Raw genomic sequence first — 23428 nt, forward strand, 5'->3', positions numbered from 1 at the left:
CATAAGGCCCAGTGCATTCATGCTGGCCCCAAAATGCAGCCAGTAATTCGCCCACCCTTCAACCAGTAACACGAGTTGGACACGGCTTTGGGGCCAGAGTTAGAATCCTGGAAATTTACAGCATGAAAGGCCTTTCAGCCTAATGTTTCCATGCTGCTTGAGAATGAACTTCAGGTTAAATTGCATTCCTTGTTCTGGGTCTGTAGCCCTTCACGCACAACTTTCTGAAAATGGCGGGGCCACTGTATCAATGTTATTTTGCAAATCATACTTCGCTTGGTGGTTTTACTGGGGGCTTAGTGCATGGCAAAGAGAGTCAACTCGTGGAAAAAGTAAAACGAGAAGTTCTTAGAGTCGCATATTTACTGCGGAACACAGCGAATTGTGTAAACTGCAGCAGGTCACGCTGTTCAGACAGAAAAACAATGTGCCACGTGAAAGAGGCTGCGTGACGTTTGGGATCACACCGTGCTACCCGAGCGGCAGCCTGGGATGAAGGGGGCGGGGCCGCGCACTCTTCCGGCAACATAGGTTTGCGAGGATAAATAGGAGGCACGGTGCAAATCTCCCTCTTAATTAAATCCCGCAAAGCAGAGGAAGAAGGCAGGAGACAAACAAACAAGCAACAGTAGCAGACAAGACTGTGGAAAGTGCAGATGCAATAAAGTATAGAGGAAGGAGTTGCTTTGAAAAAGAAATTCGCAGCACACTTGAACATCGCGACTGCGCAAAACTTTTATCAGAGCGAGTGCATCCCTACTTAAAGGAAGCAACACAGCGTTTAACGAGGAGAGGAGGCAAAGTTTCCGCTCAAAGTGAAGGAAAAGGTTTGCAATAACAAGAGTTTACCTTTCCAGGCTCGATCAGGATGCCTTTCTTAGGTCAGGACTGGCGGTCCCCCGGTCAGAGTTGGATCAAAACCGACAGCGGCTGGAAGAGGTCGAAAGATGATGCAAATAATAACGTTGCTCCGCTGAACAGGTGAGTTTTTAAACCGAGGTCGTGGTGCGCGTTGTCTTGCGTGTGTTAAATTGAGGTTGAAATTGCTGATGTTAATCCCACGGTTGGGAATTGCCCAGAGGAAGGGGGAGATGGTAAAAGGCGGGTTAATTTAAAGGAGCAACTGGAGGAAATAGTGACGTTATTTATTTTAAACGGCCAAACAGCTCGGGCGGTAGCGGTGGACAGAGATAAACAGTGGTTATGTTTCAGGTCGAAGACCTTTCATCTACGTTCTACGGTATCAAAAAGTAACAAATTCAGGGTGACCAGGACCTTAAAACCTGCAGTTCAGTGATAAAAACAAAATCAATTTTGGAAACAAAATAGTTAATGCACGCATTCTCTGAAAACCCTGTAAATAAGTCGAATTGGACGAGCATTCGCATTGAAAGGCGAATGCTTCACATCCGGGTTTCAGTGTGTTTAAAATATTGTGAGCGTTGTTTTACTTCAATGCATCACTTCTGTAAACGGTTTGAGTTGGATCGTCGCCCGAGACGGATCAGACACCGCAGAAGCAGCTTTTCTTGTCTGTGCAGTGAGGCCAGACTGGCGAGCAAACCGAACAGGAACACATCGGGCACGGTGTAAAACTCCATAATAAAATGCTTTTAAAAATCCTTTTAAAAATGTGAAGTTTTCTCAATGTATCTGCTTGAGGCTTAAAATTAATTACGTTGCTGTTAAAAGTTACAGTGAGTGAAGATTTACTTTCTGTGCTGCTGTATCCCAGTTACATTGTGCAGATTCAAGAAGGCGCCTTCTGCTCTTCATAATGTCAACATCTTTCTTCCCTCGTGATCTACTAATTGTTAACGGCCTTGCAAAATAATCACGCGACGCTCGTCGGTTGCGGTAGATGTTTCCATCATTCCCGGCCGACGGGAGCTAAGTTGGAAAAATGATGCGATACGTTTCCTCATTGAGATGAAAGGGTTATCTTGCAGGAGGAATTGGCTGACCTTCATGGGTGAGCGTCGGGAGGCTTTGTGATGTGGGTGGAATCTCGGCCAACCCCTGTCCACACCTGAATGTTTTCCAACTGTTGTCATGGGGTGATATTCAGCGCTGCTGGGGACCTTGCCTTGGGTTGTCCAAGTTTGCCACGATAACATCACTAACTACGTTTCTGTAGCACCTATAGCATTGCAAAGTTGTACAAAAGCACAGAACCTGGCAAAAATGTTCAAGACTCAAGACTGTTTAGTGCCATTTCCAGTATACAAGTCTACAGGGAAATAAACTATTTGTTACTCAGGATCTGATGCAACACAAAACAAAAGCGCTAAGATAAAGAACACAATTTAACAAAAATGCTAAAATTGTGAATACATAAGATAGCTTGTGTACATTGATTGCCTGCCTATAAGGTGAGGAGGCACAGGAGTGTCTGTACATTTGGTGACTGGCAGGAAGTGGTGGAACAGGCTCTTCCAGTCTTTTGAACTGTGCTAGTCTATAGAATTGAACTCTGAACTCCAACACCCTGAGATGTCCCTGCGCTGAGCTAACCACTACACAAGCATGGTGCCCACGCGGTGGGTTGGAGGTGTTGTCTTGCTGCTTGGGGAAAACAACTGTTTTTTGAGTTGGGTGATCCTGGTGTGGATGCTACATAGCCTCCTCCCTGATGGGAGTGGGACAACAGTCAATGAGCAGGATGGGTGGGATCCTCTGTGACATTTCCGGCACCTTTCTGGACATGTGTTCTTGCTGGTGGGCAGGCTAGTGCCTGCCATGTGTTGGGCAGTTTTGAAGACCCGTTGATGCTGCTGGACGTGAGGGAATTTTGGGTCAGTGCCAAAGAAAAAGTACAAAGGAGATAAAGTGTCAATGATTGTGAGGGAGAGAATTGTGGGGTTTAGAGAGAGGGCAGCAGAAAGCTGCAAAAATGTACAGGTGGCAAGAAGTGGAGAAGTATAGAGATGTTGTGGTCCTGTGACCTTCAATTACCCTACATGGACAGTGCTCATGGTATATTGTTGTGCGTTTTATCACCTTAATAAAGCATGAGGAATAAATCTATAGTGTTTGCTAAAGGTTGTTTGAAGTTGGCCTTTCATTGTATTTTTCCCCAGCATCTCTGCATTTGTATAATTTCATTTATTTGTGCAGCGTCATCCAAAAGATGTGCTGTTTACAGAGATTGCTGATGTCTCCTCTTCTTCCTGCTTCTGTGATCTATAGAGACTGCTGGTTTGGCCAGCTGCCAAATCAGGCTGTCCTACAGGTTTACAATAATAAATGTAGAGATTGGTGGGGAGAAGATGAAGACCAATATTAACAAGATGCCCTTCTCAGGCGTTGTGTTAGGGAGCACTTGTTCAAGACTGGAAGGCTGAAAGTTTCCCTAAACAGCCTATTAGGGATCAGTTGTGGAGTTGTCCAAAGTGACTGGACTGGATGTTTAATTAGCCAGGATCATATGACATGGAAAGTTCAGGTCTGAGCTCAATAACCAGCTCCTGTTCCCAGACCCTTTCTGTGTTTGTCTGAAATAGCCTTGGGTCAGTCTGCTAGTTTATTTGTTGAGCAGCTGAACCAGTAAGACTAAATAAACTCTGATTTCAGACCAGATGCTTGGAACAGCTTATGCAGGCAATGTGGTATTTGACATCACTTGGGTGGACTGCTGGCTGTGAAGGCAAGAGGTAGTTCATCTATTGATATTGTACAGATGCTCTTTTCCTTCTGCTTTGCTTTTAGCAAATTTCTACGGATGGACTGTGTGGACCATTCTAACTCATTGCGTCGCCGCATGCTGTGGCGGAACCAATGCATGGGATTGGGAAAAGGGTGCTAGCCTCCCCACCGTTAAGGCTGTCTTCAAAGGTGATGCCTGAAAAAGGCAGCGTCCACCATTGAGGAGGACCCTCACCATCCAGGACATGCTATCTTCTCATCACTACCATCAGGGAGGAGATGCAGAAGCCTGAAGACGTGCTTCTTACCCCTCCAATTTAGATTTCTGAACAATCCATGAACACAGCCTCAATTGTGCTGGTTTTGCACTATTTATATTTAATATTTTATGTTTGTATCTCATGTGTTTTGAATGTTGGAGGAAACGGGAGCAACCTGGGGAAAGGGGGGAGAAAGTGTAAACTCTACCCACACCACACTGGAGCGACACTTCTCAATGCAACTCGGCTCAGGTAAACCCACAGTGGGATGATCAGAATGTGGTATAGAGGCAACAGTCTGCCTCTTCATCTGCCAGGAGTTATTCAACAGCACATAGCAACACCCCAAGCCTGAAATGGAAGGGTGAGGGCAGCCATGTCCAACGTCACTGCGCTGTGGTACCTGCTGGGAAAAGGCAGCTCTGACCCCACCTCCTACCCTCCGTCGGTGCCGCCAAAAAGGACAAGAGCAACAGGCATGTGGGAGCACCACCAGCTGCAGCTTCCTCTCCAAGTCGCATACTGCCCATATTTGGAGATGTATCACTGTGGCTAAACCCTGGAACTCCCTCCTCATTAACACTGGGAGCATCTTCACCAGAAGGACTGCAAAGTTTCATGGAGGAATTTTACCCCCATCTTCTCGGGGCTTTTGGGAATGGGCAATGAATATTGACCTGGACAGTGATACATACAGGGGAAAATTTAATTTTAAAATTGCTTTGGCTGTTTCTTTCATTCTCACAGGATTGAAATCCCGTTTTTCCCTCTCCAGTAGTACTGGGAACACATCCTTTTAGTCAGTTCATGCTTCCACTTCAGTTATGTGATAGACAACTTCCAACAGGGCAGCTGTTGTTCAGTGGAAGAGGTGGATGGAATATTGCGAGAAAGCCCAGAGTGTTAAATCTCTCTCTGAATGCCCCTTCACTTGTTATTTAAGGAGGGACAAACCAGGAATTCCTTTGTTAATGAGGATGTTACATTTTCTCGGGAGATTTTGGGAGCTGCCTTGAAGTTTCTTCCTTTCTGGTAAACTCTTGTCATAATATGGCTTGGAGTAAATAGTCTATTTCAAGCGTCGAGTACCGGGCATGTGAATTGTGGCCTGCTCACCAGAGCTGGTTGTTGTTGATGTCTGATCTGGAGATATTGCCCTCATAGAGGTCACAGAATTGCTCTTTTGATGAATGATTATTTTTAGGATTTTGTAAAGACATGAGTTTTGGTATCTTGCCATTGTTTTGAGGTGCTTGCAACAGATGGTCCTTGTGGCCAAAATTCTTGGGTGGGGGATGGGGAGTAAAAGGATCAAATTGTTGGGTTTGGGCTCTTGGTCTTTCCCAGACAGATTCCAAATGCTTATGACCTCAATCACTGTGTTGGGCTTGTCAGGCTGCACAGAACCCATGGATTGGTGGCAGTGACCACCCTCTGGTCGGGAATCCCCTGCAGTAGAGGGATAGTAAGAAAACAGGTGAGAAGTGACCCTCATTCTGTTTGAAAATCCTGCCTCCTTTTTCTTCTAGCCTCTAAATTCATTTGCAACTCCTGTAGGCTACAGCAAAGTACAATCTTGCAAAAAAAGCAGGAATTGTTTGGGTCACCTTGCACGATTATGCAAGATCTTTGAATGTACAAGACAGATTGTGCCTGTAAGATGCATAAAAGTGATTTGGTTGCTTTTCTGTCTTGGTTCTTGTGGGCTGTCCTTCCTGAAGCCTGTGGTCAGAAAACCCTCCCCACATAAGTCAGTGATACCTTGAAAATTTATTAACCAAGCTTGCCCCTCCCCCCACAACCCCCAAGAGTTGTTCAGACTAGAAACTTCAGCCAGAACTTGATTGACGTTCCTTCAGAGAGTGGTCTAGTGAAATGTGAGATGTGGACTGGCTGTGGCATTAAGTGGTAGGCCAGGGTGATGGGGTGAGAGAAGAGCAAGTAAATACAGCTAATGACACAGTCTGGGTTGACTGCAGATTTTAGATGTGTTATTGATCTGTGGAAGCGGTTGTTTTGTTTCAGTTCCTCTCCCCTGCACAGCCCAAAGCTGCCTGCCAGGACCTGACTTTTTAACGACCAGGCTATGTGCCAAAGAAGCTAGCTTGCAGCCTGCAGAGTAATGTCTTCCAAATTGTTTTCTTCCCCCAACTGTAGATAAGAATGGATGGAGCCCAGTGAGGATTGCTAACGTTGTGCTGCATCATTGCATTCTGATCTGCAGAATAGTCTCTGCTCTTTGTAACCCTTTAAAGCTTGCTCCGATGATGTGGTTTGAAGTTGCACTGTACACAATTGCTATAAATAACTTGCCCACAGAGGCCTGTTTGCAGCAGAGAAAAAAAATCCCAACTTGAAGGGAACTAGCAGCCAAAGATCATGAAGTACATTCTGAGTCACGCACTCCCCCCACCCCCCAACCCAGATAAAGAACCAAGGTTTATGGTGGCTACTTAAAATGTCAGGCAACTTTTCCTTGGTATCTGTTTAATGAAGTGACCAAAGTCTTGAAGTGAAACTTTTTCTTTGTTTCTACATTAAAATTGGGATTTGTAGCACATTTGAACTGTTTGACATGAAGCTCCTCCTAATTTCAGCTCCAGTTTCCCTTGAGTATTTCCAAAGATTACAGACCCCTCTTCTCCTTCTTTGGAAGTTGTGATAATTTCCCAGAACCACTTGTCCTGTCCCATGAAATGTGTCAAGTGTTTCACTCCACGAACTGACCTGTGGCAGTGAAAATTTCCTCATCAGAAGATGAAATGGACAGGCAGACAATAGAGGAAAATCTGCCAGATAGAGAAGCTAGCTGTAAAAAGGGGTTGAGGTGGCGGTTAATGCCAGCAGATCTGAGTAGTCCTGGGGAAGTGACTTGAAGCAGAATGGAGGAGATGCTCAGCTAGCTGGGTAGCATCCGTGCAGAGAGAAACATATAAGGTCCAATATTAATTCTGCTTTCCTTTCCACAAGAGAGGCACAGTGGCTCAGCTGCATCACAGCTCCAGGTATTTGTGTCCAGTTCTGGCCCTTGGTACTGGCTTTATGGAGCTTTCACATTCTCTCTCTGTGACCATGTGTCTTCCAGGTCTCCCAAAGACACGTGGGTTGTTAGGTTAATTGGTCAGTGTAAATTGTCCTCTGTATGTGAGTGAGTGTAAGAGTATGTGGGCAAAATGGGATATCGCTGTCCTAGTATACCCCATTTAATAAGGAAATAAAATGTAAGTTGAATTTCTGATAAAGAATTACTCATGTTTCACAATGTGTTCCTTTCTATCTTTTACAGTTTCTGCAATGAAGAATTTAATAAGGAGAACTTTTTGAACAACGTTGAGTATGATTTGATGACAAAAAAAAGAAAGGATCTTTTGAATAACAATACAAAAATCCAATGTGAGTCTTGCTCTTTTTTTTTGTAGACAGAAGCTTTTTAATTTAACAAAGCTGTTCTTCCAGAGGGCAGGCTTAGATGCTCACGCTTTCATGTCGTGAATCAATACCTTGAGCAGCAAAATGGTGGCTGTGTTCCCAGTGTAGGACTTGGAGTGACCCACAGTCAGATGTTAGGCTTTGGGCAATGTGTTAAATTCGAGGTCCCTTTCCCATCGACTCAAGTTGTAATGATATTCTTGAAGGAAAGCAATAGAGTTCTGACCACTCACTATCCCTCAACCAATGTCACTTAAACAAGTTACCATGATATTGTCACATTACTTTTGTTGGATAGTGTTATGTGCAATGTCTGCCATTTTTTTCCCACCTGCTTTCAAAATAGTCCCTTGGGTTTGAGGATGCCATGCTTTCACTCAGTTTTGGTGGGTTTTGAGGTGAGTGTGTTAACTACAGACTCAGTGGGCAGGTGAAATTTGATTTACAGTTTGTGAGATGGTTATAGCATAAGCACTGTGCTCCCTTTGCACAGACAGTAGTACCTCAATGGAATGGCACTGGGAGTGACTGTGGAAATGCATAGCAGGAATTCAGATCCATACCATACAGAGGTTATGTTTCCTTTATCTCTGGAGGGCAGCAGGGATGGTCCTAAAGAAGCAGATGTAACTCTATTGATATCATTGTCTTTGTAGTGTCCTTGCCATTTTGAGCTGAGAGGGTTACTGACAGGTTCAAGAGGAAGTTGGATGGGTTGCTGTTAAGGATATTAAATGGTTGGTAAATTAATCTGTCTCAGATATCCTGTTTGTTCACTGACCTGGAAATTTTTTGACTTACTCCTGGTTCCCCACCTGTAACATGACCAGCAGGCTGGTATACTTCTGGTTTAGCGTGCAGATAGGGTTGTCTGTACTTGTGCTAAGCATCCCTGATATGGCGTTCATTTACAGCACAGAAATTGGCCATTCAGCTGAACCGTCTGTGCCAGTACTTCTGCCATGCTTGAACATTCTCAACTCCAATCTCCATCACTTTCCATCGCTTTCTCCCTCCATTATATCCAACTTCCCTTAAGTGCACCCCTGTTCAATTTTTCTCTGTAGGAGGGAGTTCTGCATTTTCCCTGCTTTTCTTTTAGTTTAAAGTTTTTGGAAATTTCCAATTGTATTTGTTCATAACTACATACTGATAATTTCTAGCTGTGATCTTGGTGTAAGTGGAAGCATCTTCCTCACATTCAACTAATCTTGGATATCTTCCAAGTCATTAGTCTTCCATTGAGATGATCACTGTAACCTTTCCCCTATTCCCAATGGTGTAATTTCTTTTCTGGTACCTTTTAAATCTCTTCACTTGCATTCTACAAGAGTTGATGCTTAAGCTCATCGCAACTATAAATTGCACTGCAATCTCAGTACTGAATAATACATTCCCCAGATACGTACAAAGTAGCTTCTAACAATGTATAAGGATATGTTTTGTCTAAGTGTGCAGTGATGTTATTGTCTCTGGATTACTCTGACACTGATAATGGAGCATGATTGGTTGTGAATCATCTTGTATTGCTCAAACAAATGACACTGTAGTTGCTTGAACTGATAGACAAAGTATCAGAATATGAACTGTTAACATTGTAACATGCATTATTACTTTTGCTATTATCTAAAAATACCAATGTAGTGTACTTTCCACAGGAGAGTGTGGAATTAAGTCAGTATTTGCATTGAATGTCCTTGGTCTAATGGTCAAGGTTACAAGTTGCTAAGGCTGGAATATGATACTCACTATAGAATAATTCCCCATGTTCTGGCACTGCTAGTCAGGATCCAGATGGGCAGTTTGCAAATGGATTGACACTCTGGAGATGCTAGGCTATCGAGAAAAAGAGTGGGGGTTTGGGTCAACTTGGGTTGTGCTTTGGAAGAGCTAGCATGGACTCAGTGAATCAAATCGTCATCTCTGCTTCATGATGGTCTGTTCTTTAGAGGTGCTTTTTTGTTAATTTGTCCTTTATGAAGTGGTGTTGATAGAGATCAGTGGGAGGGAATGGACTTTGTTTTGACCCAATCTAAGTCCATTGACTTGGCCTCACTAAAAACTTAGTGTCACAAGTTGAATGGGAGGATGTGCAGAGCCAGAGTTGATGTCAATGTAAAGAAACTGATCACGGGTTAATTGGGACGAGAGAAAATCAGAAATGGCACAAAGGGGCCCTTCAGCCCACTGAGTCTGGGTCAACCATATTTACACAAATCCTACTGTAACATTTTATTCTCATGTTTGGGGGGGGGGCACCTAAATAAAATTCCACTTCAAAATTTAAATAAAATTACAATAATCACATTCATTGTTTTGGAAACCAAACTGCATTTGCTTTGGCAATTACTGCAGTATAATAAAGTCCATGATCTTTATCTTTGCTCTCAGATTTTCACCATGATACGTGGATCTCAGTTCACAAAGGAAGCACAAAGGAGGTGAGTAATGCTGTGTTGTATTATGTGAACGGCTGCATGGTCAAAGCCTCTGTCCCATTGCTGGCTCTGACAGACTCTTCGTTTCTTTTAGCGCCACGGATATTGTACCCTGGGTGAGGCCTTTAACCGCCTGGACTTCTCCAGTGCCATTCGGGACACACGAAGATTCAATTATGTTGTCCGGGTAGGTGGGTCTTGCATTTCTACTGAACTGAATTTCTGCCCTTCACTTTACCTCCTCATTTCTTATTCATTTCCATTCTGCGTCATGGCACTAACTCGTTATCACTATTAATTCTTGATTAAACTGGCAGTAGAAGCGGTAATTCCATCTCCTGAGGCAGAATGGAAATGTACTGCTTTGTAACTGAATCTGCTTGTCGGATGCAAAGCAAAGTGGTGTTGTGAACTGCATCAATCCTATAGTGAAGTACTCATTTTTCTAAAGCGTCTACTGTTTTGTGTCGAAGTCTCACTGATCAGGGATGATTGTGTGGGCTCGGGCTGTAATCTCTGGAAGGCTGAAAGCTGATCTGATTGGTATCTTGAAGGATGTTTGTTAAGGTACTGGCACAGTGGAGATTTCCACTTGTGGTAAAGCTGAACAAGAGGTTGCTGATAAGTCTAATTGGAATTTGCAAGAGATCTTTCCCTGGAGAGTTGGAGGGAGGGGGGCTGTGGTGGTGGAGCTTGTTCCCACAGGGAGGGCTGAGGCGAAGAGTGTTGCATCTAAGAGAAAGCCACTGGTATGTGGTTTGGGGAAGGAAATGAAGTTTCTGCGATTGGAATGAGTAGGAGGAGGCGCATGTGAACAAAAACACTGGCCTAGTTCTGTCGTAGGGGCTAGGTTGAAGATTAAGTACTTCTGCTTTTCCTTTAAATGAGATGTTTTACTAACTAGCAGCTTGTAATCCCATGAAATACTTAGTCATTTTGTGAAGTCTGGCTGCTTCAAGGAGTTGACGAGAATGTGGGGAGAAGAGATTACAGGGGAAATGAGTGGGGTATGGGAATGCTTGGAAAGCTGTATGAGATGAATGGTTTACTCGCATGTTATGAGGAAGGATAAAAGACTCTCTCAGGACAGTTATTTACTGCCTGTCCATGATTTTTGTAAATGTTAATGGTACCCAAAGCCTTGAAGCTAATGTTTGTGCTGGTTACCCTTCGACTGATGAAGGGCTTTGTTACCCTGAGTCATGCCAACAGCAGCCCTGACTGCTCATCACAAATCAAGTCATGGTGACAAGCAGCAAGGCCAGCAGCTGATTACAGTATCCAGTATGCTGCTGTGCTGATGGAAGTGGAACTGTTTGGAATTCCTGCTATGCTCCCAACCCCATGTCTTGTGACTAATTGCAAAATGTTGAAACAAGAGTCAAATTCACTGATGGCTGTATTGCAGCCTCGATAGTGCAGTGGGTCCACCGGAGTGGTGGTGTTATGCTTTGTCCTTGTAAAGAAGGAACTTGTTTTGACAAACAACTTCGCACGATGCGATGACATCCCAGAGAGTCCACGCACTGCTTTCCTGTCACTGTTGGAGGGAAATGAGCAGCCTGTTTGTGCATGGTAAACTCTAGGGACAGAGGATAATGATCAGAGGATGCTTGAACAAATAACTATTAATTGGTTTATTATTATCACGTACTGAAATGCATTGAACAAATTGCTTTGCATGGCGTAGATACAAATCATTCCAACCAAGTATTTCAAGGTAGTACAAAAGATAAGTGCAATAGCAGAACTCAAAATATTATAGAGCAATACAGCAGATACAAGCTCTTTGACCCATATCCTTTCAAGCCCTTCACCTCCACGTGCTTACCCAAGTGGGTTCTTAAATCTACCACTTTCTCGGGCAGCTTATTCACAACACTGTTAGGAAGGGGGCAGGATGCACCAAAGCAGCTCCTCGGGTTCGTTTGAATTCTTTGCCCTCTCACCCTGAACCATTGTGCCTAGGTTTGAGACTCCCCTACCTTGGGGAAAAGACTGTTATCATCCAGCTTATCAATATCTTTCAGAATTAAACATTTCTCCCAAGTTTCAACAAATAAAGACCTACCCTGGCCAACCTCTGCCTACAACTTGAGCCTTCCTGTCCTGGCAATATCCTTGTAAATCTTCTGTCATTCATTACAAAGAAAGTGCAAAGGCCACTATGAGTTGGATTGAGATCAAGATCTCATCTTCGTTGAAGAGGTTCATTTGAGAGTCTTGGAACAGCAGGGCAGAAGCTGTCCTTCATGTTCTCAAACTTCTGGAGGAACAGCTGATGGACAAAGTCTGTTGGGGAAGTAGGAATTGTCAATGTTTTAAGTCAAGATTCTGCATCAGTTTAAGAGTGGGAAGCGGAGACGGCCAGTATTGGGGCTGGGTGGGGTGGTGAGACATCCCCATGGGTGGTGGGGAACCATGGAAGATGATGGGCAGATAGAGCAGGAAGGGGAGAGGTAGAGTTGGGACACAGGATGGTGGATGATGGGTGGAAGCAGACAATGAAAAAATGTGTAGTGCTGGCTAACTTGGTTGGAACTCCATGTTTTGTTGAAAAAGTGCAAAATAATTTATGTTCACTTGTGAGAACATTGCCTCAGTTGGCCAATTCAGTGCTTCATTCACTCCCCCATACTTCATTTATTGGAGTGTTGTGTGGACTTTTCTTGATTTATAACCATCTTGAAGTATGTCCACGGTGTACATTTAATTTGGACAAAATACAGTCTGTCCGGCTTGTAAACTGAAATGACATTGCCATCTTATGCTATAATAAGGATGTGGTCTGATTAAGGCAAGTGTTTTGGAGTTTGGCTTGGCTTTGCTTTCTGCTTGTTCAATAGTAATTAAGAACTAGTACAGATTGTACCATTTGCTTAATCTTCATAAGCAGCCAAGAATTAATGATACTCACTTTACCCCTTCCTTGACCCCGTCTCTGGGCACCTGACTGGTGCCCTTTCGGATTAAAAGCTTTGGAAACCTGTAGCCATTAGGTGGTGTGACCCAAGATGCCATATTAGAACAGCTGCGTGGTTTTGCCTTGCTAGAGTGACACCAATTTATTTTCCATTTGCAGTTGCTGGAGCTCATTGCGAAATCCCAGCTCACGTCCCTCAGTGGGATTGCCCAGAAAAACTACATGAACATTCTGGAGAAAGTTGTGCAGAAAGGTAAGAATGGAAGCAAAAAATAAAACCGCTCCCTAGCTTTATGGAATTCTACTCCACACTCCACTTCATTGCATCATTTTCTCCTATTCCTCTCTATTCCCGTATCCAGATTATCCTTAATCTCATCACTTGCTCTATATCTTGTCAAAGGAGCAAGTTCTATCTCTGAGGAAGAAGTTTCTCTTAATTGCATCAGTAAAAATTTTCTTTATATTCATGAGCTTTTGCCCCACTTTCATGCACATTTTCTCTGTACTTAAATAATCACACTTTCGTAATCTTAAATCCTCATGTCCATCCTCTGCCTTCTTTCAAGAGTGACAAGCCCCAGCCTTTTCAGTCTTGCCAACAAGTTAACTAAGATTTCCATAACATCTCAGTAAATATGTTATGATTTTTTTCTTTTGCATCTGACCCAGTGCCTTTACATCCTGTTGATAAAACGTCTGACCTGGGTTTTATCAACAGGATGTAGAGGCACTGGGTCAAATGCATGCAAAAAAATCATAATGTATATTTACTAGGATGTTATGGAAATCTCAGTTAGGTGTGGGAAAGGCGGAAAAGGCTGGGGTTTTTTACTCTGGAAAGAGGGCTGAGGATAGACGTGAGTATTTAAGATTTATGAAATTGATGTATAGAGAAAATGTGCATGAAAGTGGGACAAGAGCTCATGAATATAAAGAAAATTCTTATTGATCCAGTTGAGAGAAACTTCTTCCCCTGAGATAGAACTTGCTCCCTTGAGAAGAGATCGATGTGAACGTATGTGATGGGATTTAGGAAAATCTGGATACACGCAATGGAGAGGATAGGAGAAAATGATGGAGCAAAGTGGGATGTGGAATAGAACTCCATAAAACTCGGGAGCTGTTTATTCATTCACACATTTGTAGTAATAAATGGATATTTGCTAAAGCTAATCTCCAGCATGAACTGAACTTGATTCTAATGGGATATCAAGAATAGAATTCAGTTTACAGATTTGAAATGAACACATACGTCTCCTAAATTTTGCTGATAAATCCCTTGCCCACAGACAACCTGAGGGGAATACCACCGTCAGCATCTTTGTGAAATTGCCACTCATTCTTCTAAATTCCAGTCAGTTTTGGCCATTATTCTAACAATGGCAAACTACCATGAATGGTGTCTGCTTGCATTTTTGTACAGTTAAGGGATGAAGAAGACATTGGAAAATCGCTATATGGTTGTTACATCCGGCTGTGGATAAGGAGCAAACTGTAACCTCTGCATTGATGAGAGAAACATCAGCAACCACTAGATCCTTTTTAAAGAACAAGTTCTAAATATTAAGAGAAGGATAGGATTTAATTGAATTGTTTCCAAACATAAATAGTAGCTGGTCATATAATGAAAATCTTACTGAACATTTTGGCATTCAGCAAGCCTGAAATCCATTTTTCCTGTTCTATCTGTCCTTAACAATAAAAAAAAAAATTGCTCAGTGCCTTGGGCAAAATCTGTGGGGAGGAATAATGTTAATATTTTGTCAGGACCTTTATCATTTGATTCTTGGATGCTCAGTGAATTGATCCATTTGATAAGCACATCATTCTCCACGACTTTCACCATCTCCGAAGAGATCCTACCACTAAACACATTTTTACCTGTCCCCCATCCATTTTACACTTTCCGCAGGGATCACCCCCTCCATGATTCCATTGTCCATTCATCCCTCCCAACACATCCCTGCAAGTGGCCTAAGTTTTACACCTGCCCATTCACCACCTCCCTCATTTCCATTGGGGGCTCCATGCAGTCCTAACAGGTGAGGCAATAATTCACATACAAATCTGCCTGGGTTGTCTATTGTATCCAGTGCTCCTGATGTAGCCCCCTACCGTGGTGAGACCCATCATAAATTGGGGGACAGCTTCCATCAAGCACCTACACTCCATCTGCCAAAAGTGGAAATTTCCAGTGGCCCAATACTTTAATTCCCATTCTGACCATGGCCTCCTTTTGTGGCCTCATCGTGGCACCCTTGAGGTGGAGGAGCAACACCTTGTATTCCATCTGGGTTACATCCAACCTGATAGCATGAATATCAGTTTCTCCTTCCAGGAAGGAGATTTCTTTGTTTATTCTCTCTCCCTCTACTCTCTTCTATTTCCCACTCTGGCCTCATACCTCTTCTCATCTGCCAGTTACCTTTCCTTGGTGCCCCTCCTTCCCATTCTCCTATGGTCCTTTGTCCTCTTTTATCAGATTCCCACCCACCTGGCTTCACCTATCACATTCTAGCTATTCTTCGCCTCTCTCCACCTTTTTATTCTGGCACCTTCCCCCTTCTTTCTAGTCTTGAAGGTTCAGAGCCCGAAACGTCAACTGTTTGTTCATTTGCATGGCCTGAGTTCCTCCATTTTGTGAGTGTTGCTTTTGATCCATCTCAGTTGTGAATATTCTTAATAACTGGAGAATTCCAGAAACTTGACCTACTGGCTGAAGAAATGTCGTCTTGGTCCTTAATGGGTCTTGATTAATAGTTCGTCTGTAAAGTCCACAAAGGTTGTTCTAAAGCAGGAGTTCCCAACCTGGGGTTCACAGACTTCTTGGCATTAAAAAAAAGTTTGGAACCCCCTGTTCTAAAGGAACACTTCTTAAAATGATGCCAGGATTAATTATTGCGAGTACTTCCCATTTTTGGCAAGATATTCATCTTGACTTATTCTGAAGCTAGCATCTTTGCTACTTCCTGTTTCTGTAGCCATCTCCAGCCTTGCAGTTTATTCCTGCAACCCCAACAATGATAAAATTTTTTGTGATGCGCCATTTTCTAATATTAAGAATTTTTTTTCCACTTCAGTGATAGAAGACCAACGTGATATCCGGCTAATTAAGGAGCTGCTCAATAGTCTGTACGCCACCATTTGTGCACTGGTCAAAGGTGTAGGGAAGTGTGTCCTGGTAGGAAATATAAACACCTGGGTCTACAGAATGGAGGTCATTCTTCACTGGCAGCAGCAGCTGAACAACATTCGGATCATCAGGGTAAGTGGTGGGCAAGCAGGAACTCTGGAGGTCCAGCCACTAGTCTACCCAACAATAAGACCATAACACAGGGGAGCAGAATTGGGCCATTCGGCCATCTTGTCTTCTCTGCTGCTCAATCATGGATAACTTAAATGCCATTCTCCTGCCTTCTCCCTGAACCTTTCTGTTCTTGCTAACCAAGAACCTGTCAATCTCTGCCTTAAGTACACCCAGTGTTTTGGCCTGTACAGCCCTCGGGCAACTCCAATTTTCTACAGAGCCAATGTTATTCAAAATCTCTGTACTCCCATTGCTTATCCTCCAATTTTAATAATCTACCATTGATTTGATAGAAAAATTTCCCTGCTATAAAAACCATATCCACGCAGAAGTTTTATAGGTTTATATTTGTAAAAAATCTACATTTTATTTATTCATAGGTATCAAATTTCCATTTTAAATCCAAGCATTTAGAACAGAACGAGGATCTGTGTTAAAGCTTTACAGGCGTGCTGCATCTTTCAAATGTCAGGGCCCTTTATCATTTAGATTCTTTGTGTCCTGACTGGCTGCATCATCGTGTGCTATGGATGCCACGAGGCATCGGACGTAAGACCTGAAAGAGAACAGTTTTAAAACCCCTGAGAGAGTCACTGGGGTCTTCTCTCCTGCCACCCCCCCCCCCATTTGTGATACTTACCGGGAGTACTGAGACACTGAGCTGAAGGGCTTGTTCCTGTGCTGTATGCTGTGTTAGTGGTATGCTGGGAGCTTGTGTGAATTGGCAATCATAGGATATGGTGTCTGTAATGTTGTACTTGAGAACTGAGGCTGGGTGTCTTAAACCTTTTTTGTTTCACAGCCTCCGAATACAGGAGTGACCCTCACTGACCTCCCCATGTGCCTGCAATTGAACATCATGGAGAGGTTGTCTGATGGGCGAGATATTGTCAACCTTGGTCAGGTGTCCCCCACCTTGCAAGTGCTGAGTGAGGACAGGCTTCTGTGGAAGAAACTATGCCAATACCACTTCACAGAGCGCCAGGTACAGCAAGCCAAGTCACTGCCAAGCTTCAAATTAAAACGTCTTTGTCTGGATATTGCTTACGAATGGACTCGACTCCTATTTATTTGTTATTTTTATGTCTACTGTAGATTCGCAAGCGTCTCATTTTATCTGAGAAGGGGCACTTGGACTGGAAGAAGATGTACTTTAAACTCGGGAGGTGCTACCCAAAGAAAGAACAATATGGGGACACACTCCAGTTCTGCAGACATTGCCACATCCTCTTTTGGAAGGTAGAGCAAGGCTTCACGGGTTTAGATCATTATCCTTGCACCGTAATAGTTAATTTCCAACTGTTGTCTTAAATTTCGGAATAGAAGATCTAGAGGCAGTTGGGACCCAGCTATGTGTCAATGCATTCAAATGCATCGTTTTGACATCCACAGGTCCAGTATTCTTGGATCTACTACATTTTCAGCATTAGGAAATAAAGAAGTCACATGCTTGGCATGGCACCCACAACCTGAAATGTTGATTCCCTGCACTACCAGCACACAGTGGTTGTACTGTATACCATCCACAAGCTGAACTGCAGTGGCTTCCTAGGCCACTCCAGCAGCACTTCCCAAATCTATAACATCTATCACAAAGAAATGCAAGGGTAGCAGGCACACGTGTGCACGATCCTGTGTAGGTTCCCAAGTCTCAACCCAAGAACAATCTGCTGGAGAAACTCAGCAAGTGGGCAGCATATGTGGAAGCAAAAGGATAGTCTGTCTTTCAGGTCAAGACCCTGCACCAGGATTCCCCCTGCTGAAACTCATTCCTGACTCGAAACATGGACTATCCTTTTCCCTCCAGAGATGCTGCCAGACCTGCTGAGCTCTTCAGCAGTTTGCTTTCCCCCCCCCCCCCCCCACCTTTGCTCCAGATCCCGGCATCTGCGGTCTCCCAAGTCCCATGCCATCCTGGCTTTGTAATGTGTCACTGCTCTTTCATCATCCCTGGGTTGAAAATCCTGCAATTCATTCACTAACAACATCTTTACCAGAAGGACTGCATTTCTTCAAGAAAATGACTCCATGCCGGAAGCAGGGTAGTTGGAAAAGGAACGTCAATGCTGGCTTTGCTGTTCAATAAATAATGAAACCTCAGGATACTTTGTTAGCAGCTAATGGCCGCCATGACCCTAAGTAGGACGGGTCCTTGTCCAAAAATTTGGACGATCACTTTTGAGTGCAACATATATGCAACATTGTTAAAAGTTAGATCAACCAACATACATCAAAGTTGCTGGTGAACGCAGCAGGCCAAGCAGCATCTATAGGAAGAGGAGCAGTCGACGTTTCAGGCCGAGACCCTTCGTCAGGATGTTTGGTTGCTTCAGTAGAATATATAACTGGGGTCTCCAGCTGCTCCCGTGATTCAACCAATGCAAACAGATCGCTTGTCTTATTATGATGCCTTTGCAGGAGCTTGCTGTGTGTAAATTAGCTTTGTATACTGCAACAATGGCTACACTGCAAAGTACTTGATTAGTTGTAAAGTAATGGGAGATGCCTAACAGATATACCAAGTACTATAGCAATGCAGGTCAATAACAAGTTCCTTTCGTGCTTTGCTTTCAGGATACGAATCATCCTTGCACAGCCAATGACCCTGATGGCTCTTACACTTCTATTTCACCCCTCGAATTCATCAGCCTGTTCAAGTTCTGAACTTGAAAAAATTCTGGAAGGTTCCAAGTGTGGAAGAGATTCTTGCTGTGCCTTGAGAACTGAGCTACCAATTTTGTATACTTGGCTTTTACCAATGTAAATACTGTACAATAATATTTATACTTTCCTTTTTACACTGAAGCTGTAATAGAAGTGGTTTAAGTTTATTTTATATATCCCAATAAAATTATGGTGTGTAAATATTGCTTGAGGTAATTCTGGGAGTTGAAATTACTGAGGCACTATCTCGAGGAGAGTCGAGATGTCAGATAGGAAGCAGTTGCTCCTGAAATGGGATTGATGTGCATTGTGGTGGCAGTGTATAGGAAGAGTCCCATGTACCGTTTCTGGATAATCATGCAAATGGCTAATGGTATGTTTCTGCCATAGCAGAAACATCCTTTTGCACCGATTTGTGGATTTTAAAATGCACATGTTCCATAGCATGGATTAGGTTAGTCCCTTCCATACTTTCTTAATTAGTTGCTGAGATATTGTGGAAGTAATCTACACTGCCTTAAGTTGTTTTCTTCACCCATCTGATCTCAAGTTGTCAGTAACGTTGACTATAACCTTGAGCTGCAGAAGCTTCTGAACAAGTTTTTGAACGAAGTTATCAACTGATTTTTTTTTTCCCTCTCTCTAACCTGATAAAGCTACTGATTCAGTGCCTGAGTTCTCTACAAAGCCTCCTATCTCATTCTCACACAAGGTGTGATCCTTACATGGTAATGTGAAGGTTTTTTTGATGTCTGATGTAGCAGAGTGCAGCAGACTGTTTTGCACTTGACCATAGTTCTGTTGGACTAACTTTAGTTGCTGTTAATATAGCTATTATATTTGTACTTTTTTATGATACATTATCAATAAGTTGAAGGTAGAGTACTGTCTGGTGATCCTGCATCTAACTGCTTTGATGGCTTTGAATTGAATATGAAGGAATCATGTTTATTTTTTTTATTTTGCAAGAGGCATGGGATTGGACAGTGATTGAACGGCATTGGTAATTTTTCAATTGTAATCAGCATTGAACTCCCAGTCACATCAATGATCTGGCATAGGGCAAATCTTTAGTACTGAAAGAAGTGAGAGAGGGTGGGTATTGCCCAAAATCTATAGCTTCTCCACAAAGAAGGAATTCCCCTCAGAGATTTAGGGGTGGGGGGAGAGAACAGTCAGTGTAGGCAGGAATGGAGATGATAGGTCTGGTATTGGACTTGGAGATCTTAAGAGATTTTTGTGTAGGCCAGGGTTCATGTTCCACAGGCAGCACAGCAAACTGTCCACACTTCCTTGCAATTTTCCAATTTCAGAATTGTTCCAACCTACTGAAGAGGATGGAACTATATTGGGAGAAAGCACTTGGCTGTAGCTGTTTGGCAAGTGGGCTGATTTGGAGACCTACTCCTGATTGGCCTTGGGTGGCCCTTGATATTACAGCTTTCAGTTCACCTTCTGTCTTAAATGCCCACTCTGCAGAAGTTGAGACTCGTATACTGCTCACTGACGCTGGCAATTCTGGGAGGAAAAATTAAGGCTTTTAAAATAATTGTTTTGTCTCAACCCTTTTGGTTTTGTACTATAATCAATGGGTGGAGGTGAATCTGATAAGCTATCAAGGTTGTTAAATCAAGTAACAGTAATTTCTTTTCTATTTGGTGGCATGTTAATGGGTTTGATAGGTGATTACTGGTTTGTGTAGGGTGTGTTGCAAAGTTGTGGAGAAAGTAATGGGAATATGAAAAGTTTCAGTAACCTTTTTACAAGAACTGGGTAGTGGATGGAGGAAAGTATCCCATTCCTATGATAAATTTCATTCGGAAACCAACATGAGAAGCAAACTTTGGGCTGTTTCCATATAAGACAGTCACAGCCTAGGCAATAAACTGAGAACATGTGCTATGGGAGATATTCAAAGCTTATACATTTTAAATGGCTGTAATTGGATCAGGAACAATGCTACTGCTAACAGTACTATTGGAATTCTATAAGGCTTTAAGTGTAGATGCTCCCAAATGTATAACTGCTTTCATTAAAAATATTTCCCCTCAATAAAAGTCTTTTGTTTGAAGTCTTATAGAAGCAACATAATATATGTAGTTTATTTTCTTAGGTGATCTTGGAGCAATTAAGCTTCAGAATGAGCATTGGAAACAACCGTTTCATTTCAAAGCCAACCCGAGTTCTGCAGTACACACACAATTGCAATCTTTTTGTCCATCTGAGTTCCCACAGCTGCCCTGACTGAGGTGCCAAGGCTTGATTGCTCAAGCTGTCATATGGTTAGAAATGAAAATTCTTAGTGTGAGGATGGAGATTGTAGGAGAGCTTGGCTTTTGCTTTCTCACAGATGGAAAGGAGTGTTAATTAATCCTTCAATCTCTGAAGCATGTGGGAAGGTTTCAATGTTGGGGATAAGGTTAGATTGTTGGCTTGCAAAGTAAAAATGGAGATATAAAACAAGATGTCTACTTGCTGTTGCAGGTTTTACATTATTGTGCAAAATCAATTCTACTTTAGTAGTTGCAGGACAGTTGACAGACTGAACTTTCTAAGGATTCATTCCATAGCAGAAGCTTCAGAAGCCATACCATTAGGTTACCCCTTAAGATGTGCACGAGATCCTCCAACATTTTACTGGGCACAGATGACAATACACCTCACAGAAGGTAACCTGCTAAAACTGCAATGGATTTTCAAAATGTGTGTTGAGAAGGTGGGCAGGAACCCCAGTCACAGTGAAATGTCTAGAATTGTGTGATGAAACATCTATCTTTCCAGTAAAATCCTTTAAAATTCATTCTTAGCAAAATACAAGATTTGCTTTGGCTACTGCAACAGGTTGAAACTGTTTACATCAGCAATGATTTGTAAAAGACTCAGATAAGCTAGTTCGTGGATTTAAGTATAACCAGATTTGGTCACAGAAGGGAAACCAGTTCCTATTTCGAAACTGCAGTTTTCACCAAGATAATTTGGTTTCTACTTTTTCCTAGATGAAGTTTGTGCATTAGCACAAGAGGTCGACTTCTACATTGGCTTGAGTAGAAAGAAATAAGTGTGGAGAAATACTAGGTAGTTTTGGGACTTGTGATTAATCATTGCACTGTCTCATTTTCTACATTAATACTTGTTTCTGTGAAAGTTAGAAATTTTTGCATCATTATGCATCTGAAGTATTGCTTGTCTTCAGTATATAGTTATTGACACAAACTTTTGTTGCATCTACGCAAAACTGAATATCTGTAACATTATTTTCTGATGTAAAATACTATGGCATTTTTTAATTGATATCTTTTTAATAAATGATATCTTTTGAAATTGGTTTGTGGCAGCATCTTGAATTTGCATGTATGAAAGCCCTGTCCTTTTAGATAGGTAATCATTTAGGGCAAGGCTTCCCAACCTTTTTGATGCCATGGACCAATACCATTAAGTAAGGTGTTTGTGGATACCAGGTTGTAAACTCCTGATTTGGAGCTTTGTCTACTTTAAACCCAATGTGCCAGAGTACACATTTCTTTAGTACAGCACATAGTTGTCAATGTCAGTAGATGACAATGGAGGGAAAAGGTTGTGATAGTGGGTGATTTTAACTTTCTACATACAGTGTTGACTTGGACTCATACTGTAAAAGGACAGGATGGGAAAGAGTTTGTCAAATGTGTTCAGGAAGTTTTCTGAATCATATGTAGAAGTCCCAACTAGAGGAAGTGTCACACTAGATCTCCTATTAGGGAGTGAGATAGGGCAGGTGACAGAAGCTTGTGTAGGGGAACACTTTGCATTCAGTGATCATGATTCCATTAGTTTCAAGGTTATTATGGAAAAGGATAGGTCTGTTTCTCTGGTTAAGATTCTAAATTGGAGAAAAGCCAATTTTGATGGTGTCAGAAAGGATCTGGAAAGTGTGGATTGGGACAGGTGGTTTTCTAGCAAAGGTGTCCTCGGTAACTGGGAAGCCTTCAAAAGAGATTTTGAGAGTTCAGAGTTTATGTTCCTGTCAGAATAAAAGGTAAAGATAACAGACCTAGGGAACCTTGGTTTGCAAGAGGTGGAGGCTGTGATTAAGACAAAGAAGGTGCGGAGCTGGAATATGTAGCTAGCAACGGATGAGGTGTTAAAGGAGTAAATGAAATGCAAGAAAACACAAGGAAATCAAGATGGCTAGAAGAAGACGGGAGGTTGCTTTAGTCATCAAGGTGAAGGAGAATCTGAAGGGCTTGTACAGATTAAGAGCAAAAGGATAACAAATTGGTCTCCTAGAAGATTAGTGGTAATCTATGCATGGAGCCAAAAGAGATGGGAGGTTTTCTTTTGCATCTGTATTAACTCAGGAGATGGACACCATCTATAGACTTGAGGTAATGCAGCAATGTGGTCATGGGCCCTATGCAGATTACAAAGGTAGAAGTATTTGATGTCTTGAGGCAAATTAGGGTGAATAAATCCCCAGGGTCTGACGAGGTGTTCCCTTGGACTCAGAGGCTAGTGCAGAAATTACAGGGGCACCAGCAGAGAAATGTAAAACCCTAGCCATATGTAAAGTGCTGGACGATGGGAGGATAGCTAATATTCTGTTTAAGAAAGGCTCTAAGAATAAGCTAGGAAATTACAGCATAGGCCGGTGAGCCTGACTGCAGTAGCAGGGAAGTTACTGGAAGTGGGCTAAGTAACCAGATATATCAAGTATTCAGACAAGGACTGATTAGGGATAGTCAAAAGGGCCTTGTGTGTGGTTGGTCGTGTCTAACCAATC

At 42.6% G+C, this 23428-nt stretch overlaps 1 protein-coding gene across 1 annotated transcript; it reads left to right on the forward strand.

The window, feature by feature from the left end:
- The first annotated feature begins 539 nt into the window (after positions 1-539).
- Positions 540-21965, forward strand: fbxo32 (F-box protein 32). Its single transcript, XM_063056131.1, has 9 exons — positions 540-981; positions 7192-7298; positions 9726-9775; positions 9867-9959; positions 12855-12948; positions 15779-15963; positions 16808-16990; positions 17101-17244; positions 18580-21965. The coding sequence occupies exons 1-9, from the start codon at positions 869-871 to the stop codon at positions 18667-18669; spliced, it is 1059 nt and encodes a 352-aa protein (XP_062912201.1). The 5' UTR covers positions 540-868; the 3' UTR covers positions 18670-21965.
- The last annotated feature ends 1463 nt before the right edge of the window (positions 21966-23428 follow it).

This window comes from Mobula hypostoma, chromosome 1 (genome assembly GCF_963921235.1).
Source record: "Mobula hypostoma chromosome 1, sMobHyp1.1, whole genome shotgun sequence".
Classification (NCBI taxonomy): Eukaryota; Metazoa; Chordata; class Chondrichthyes; order Myliobatiformes; family Myliobatidae; genus Mobula; species Mobula hypostoma.

Coding starts and splice junctions, on each gene's coding strand:
- fbxo32 (XM_063056131.1), top strand. CDS start 869: ATGCCTTTCTTAGGTCAGGACTGGCGGTCCCCCGGTCAGAGTTGGATC. Junction 12,949..15,778: donor GGAGAAAGTTGTGCAGAAAG/GTAAGAATGGAA, acceptor TTTCCACTTCAG/TGATAGAAGACCAACGTGAT. Junction 17,245..18,579: donor GCCACATCCTCTTTTGGAAG/GTAGAGCAAGGC, acceptor CTTTGCTTTCAG/GATACGAATCATCCTTGCAC.